Genomic DNA, 2,109 nt, shown 5'->3' on the forward strand with positions numbered 1-2,109 from the left:
AGAGTGCTGTTCATAGTATCCACCTGACAACAGATATGTGGACCAGTTGCCAAGCCACTGATTACATGTGCATCACTGCACACTGGACCTCTTTTTCAGGTGTTAGAGACAAGGTATCTGCAGGCATTGACACTGTTGAGATTTTTAATGATACTCGCAGACATGCAACTGTACCCATGTTTGCTATGGAGAAATTGCATACTACTGCAAACATTTTGGCTGAGTTTAACAGCAAGGTCTTTGAACGGCTGCGACCAAGAGGCCTTAACATTGGTTTTGTTGCCACCGACAATGGCAGTAATGTAGTTAAGGCCATGCAAGATGGTCGCTATTTCAGGGTCCCGTGTTTGGCACACTGCATTAACATTGTTGTTCAAGACTTTCTGAAAAATGAAAGAAAAGTCAGCAACTTACTGACCATTTGCAGAAGAATCTGCACGCATTTCAACCATTCTTATAAAGCCCGGAAGTAGCTACGGGTCATTCAACGTGAGAATAAAAGGCCAGTCAAAGAACTCATCCAGGAGGTCCCAACACGTTGGAACTCTACTTATTACAGGCTTGATCGGCTTTTTGAGCAGTACATACCACTTAATGCTTATGTCATGAAAAGAAGATCAGGGGATCCTACTGTTATTAAAGCCATGACCGTTGAGATGTGGCAATGGAACCTCATTAAATGCCTGACAGAGATGCTACTTCCTTTTGAGGTCTTCACACGTGCAGTCAGCAGGGAGGACTGTACTATGGACCAAGCTATCCCATTGTTGTACATGCTAGAGCAAGAGCTGAAGGAGGTGTCTGAAACATACGAATGTGTTGAAGGAAAACTTGAAGCATGTTATTTGGAGAAGGCCTTAGCTGGCCCCTTATCTGAGAATACAAGGATTCAAAATAAGATTGTGTCACATCAACATTACATTACTGCCACAATTTTGGATCCACGGTACAAGTTATTTGTGAACAGTAATGCAGTAATTCCTTTTTCAGAAGGGGATGTTGCCAAGTACAAAACTGTAATAGCAGAGGAAGCCACTGATTTAGAAAACAAATGGCTCTCAATTAGAGGCCTGCCAGTGCCAGCCCAGGACAGTGCAATTACTACTGAGCATCCTACAGAGTCAAGTTCTTCTTCACAGCATGAGAGCAGTGTGTTTGCTTCCCAGCAGTCACCAACACTACCAATAACAACAACAGCACCAACAGGATCTGATTCATCAGACAAAACCAAAAAAATAGCTGCTTGGTTTTTACAGAAAGGGATGGGTAAGTCCATTGCTGTCGCAAAGCCAAAAGATGACAAGCAAACAGGAGCATCACTGAACATTGAGCGAATGGTCCAGGCCTATCTGGATGACACAACAGAGGTGTTCATGGAGCAAAGCCCATTGGTGTATTGGTATAGAAAAAGAAGCAAATGGCCAGTGCTCAGCAGGCTAGCGATAATGTATCTGGCTTGCCCTGTTGCAAGTGTCTCTTATGAGTGTGTTTTCAGTGCTGCTGGTGTCATTGTAACTGTGAAAAGGACCAGTCTCTCGCCCAAAAGCGTGGAGAGGTTAACCATGATCAAAATGAATCAGCACTTCATACCATCAGACTACAAAATACGTGAATCACAGCTGGAAGAGGAGAGCGAGTCAGAAGACATAACTAGTGGGTTACATGACCTACTTCTGTCAGAAGAACCACCAGGGTTTGAGGACGAGCTCCTCTTCCCTGACAACTAAGCTTTTAAATTGTTACATTCTCCCTTCCTTTATTTGTGTGTATATCTGTCTTTCTGGTTCAAGCTTCAAAACCAACACCATCCTTTCTCTTACTTTTAATTACCTATTGGAGTTGCACATCTGTGCATTTAACTGTGCACTCCACTCCTCAGAGTCCTGCTCCATCTTCCTGACTCACCCTAAAAACATTTCCATCTTGCCTACATTGGATGGAGATGGAGAACAGTACAACAATGTAGCCTCTAACAGTCCCTCCATAACTAGTGAAACGTACGTGCCTATAGCCATCTTCTGTTTTGTTTCCAATCTGAAACTCATCACTGTCTTAAGGCTACCACCTCTGTCTGCAGGCATACACAACTCTTCACTGTCAGAACTTGAG

At 43.4% G+C, this 2,109-nt stretch overlaps 1 protein-coding gene across 1 annotated transcript; it reads left to right on the top strand.

The window, feature by feature from the left end:
* Positions 1–314: 314 nt before the first annotated feature.
* Positions 315–1,727, top strand: LOC147717571 (zinc finger BED domain-containing protein 6-like). Its single transcript, XM_086920531.1, has one exon. The coding sequence runs from the start codon at positions 606–608 to the stop codon at positions 1,725–1,727; it is 1,122 nt and encodes a 373-aa protein (XP_086776657.1). The 5' UTR covers positions 315–605.
* The last annotated feature ends 382 nt before the right edge of the window (positions 1,728–2,109 follow it).

Source organism: Lissotriton vulgaris, chromosome 5 (assembly GCF_964263255.1).
Source record: "Lissotriton vulgaris chromosome 5, aLisVul1.2, whole genome shotgun sequence".
Lineage (NCBI taxonomy): Eukaryota > Metazoa > Chordata > Amphibia > Caudata > Salamandridae > Lissotriton > Lissotriton vulgaris.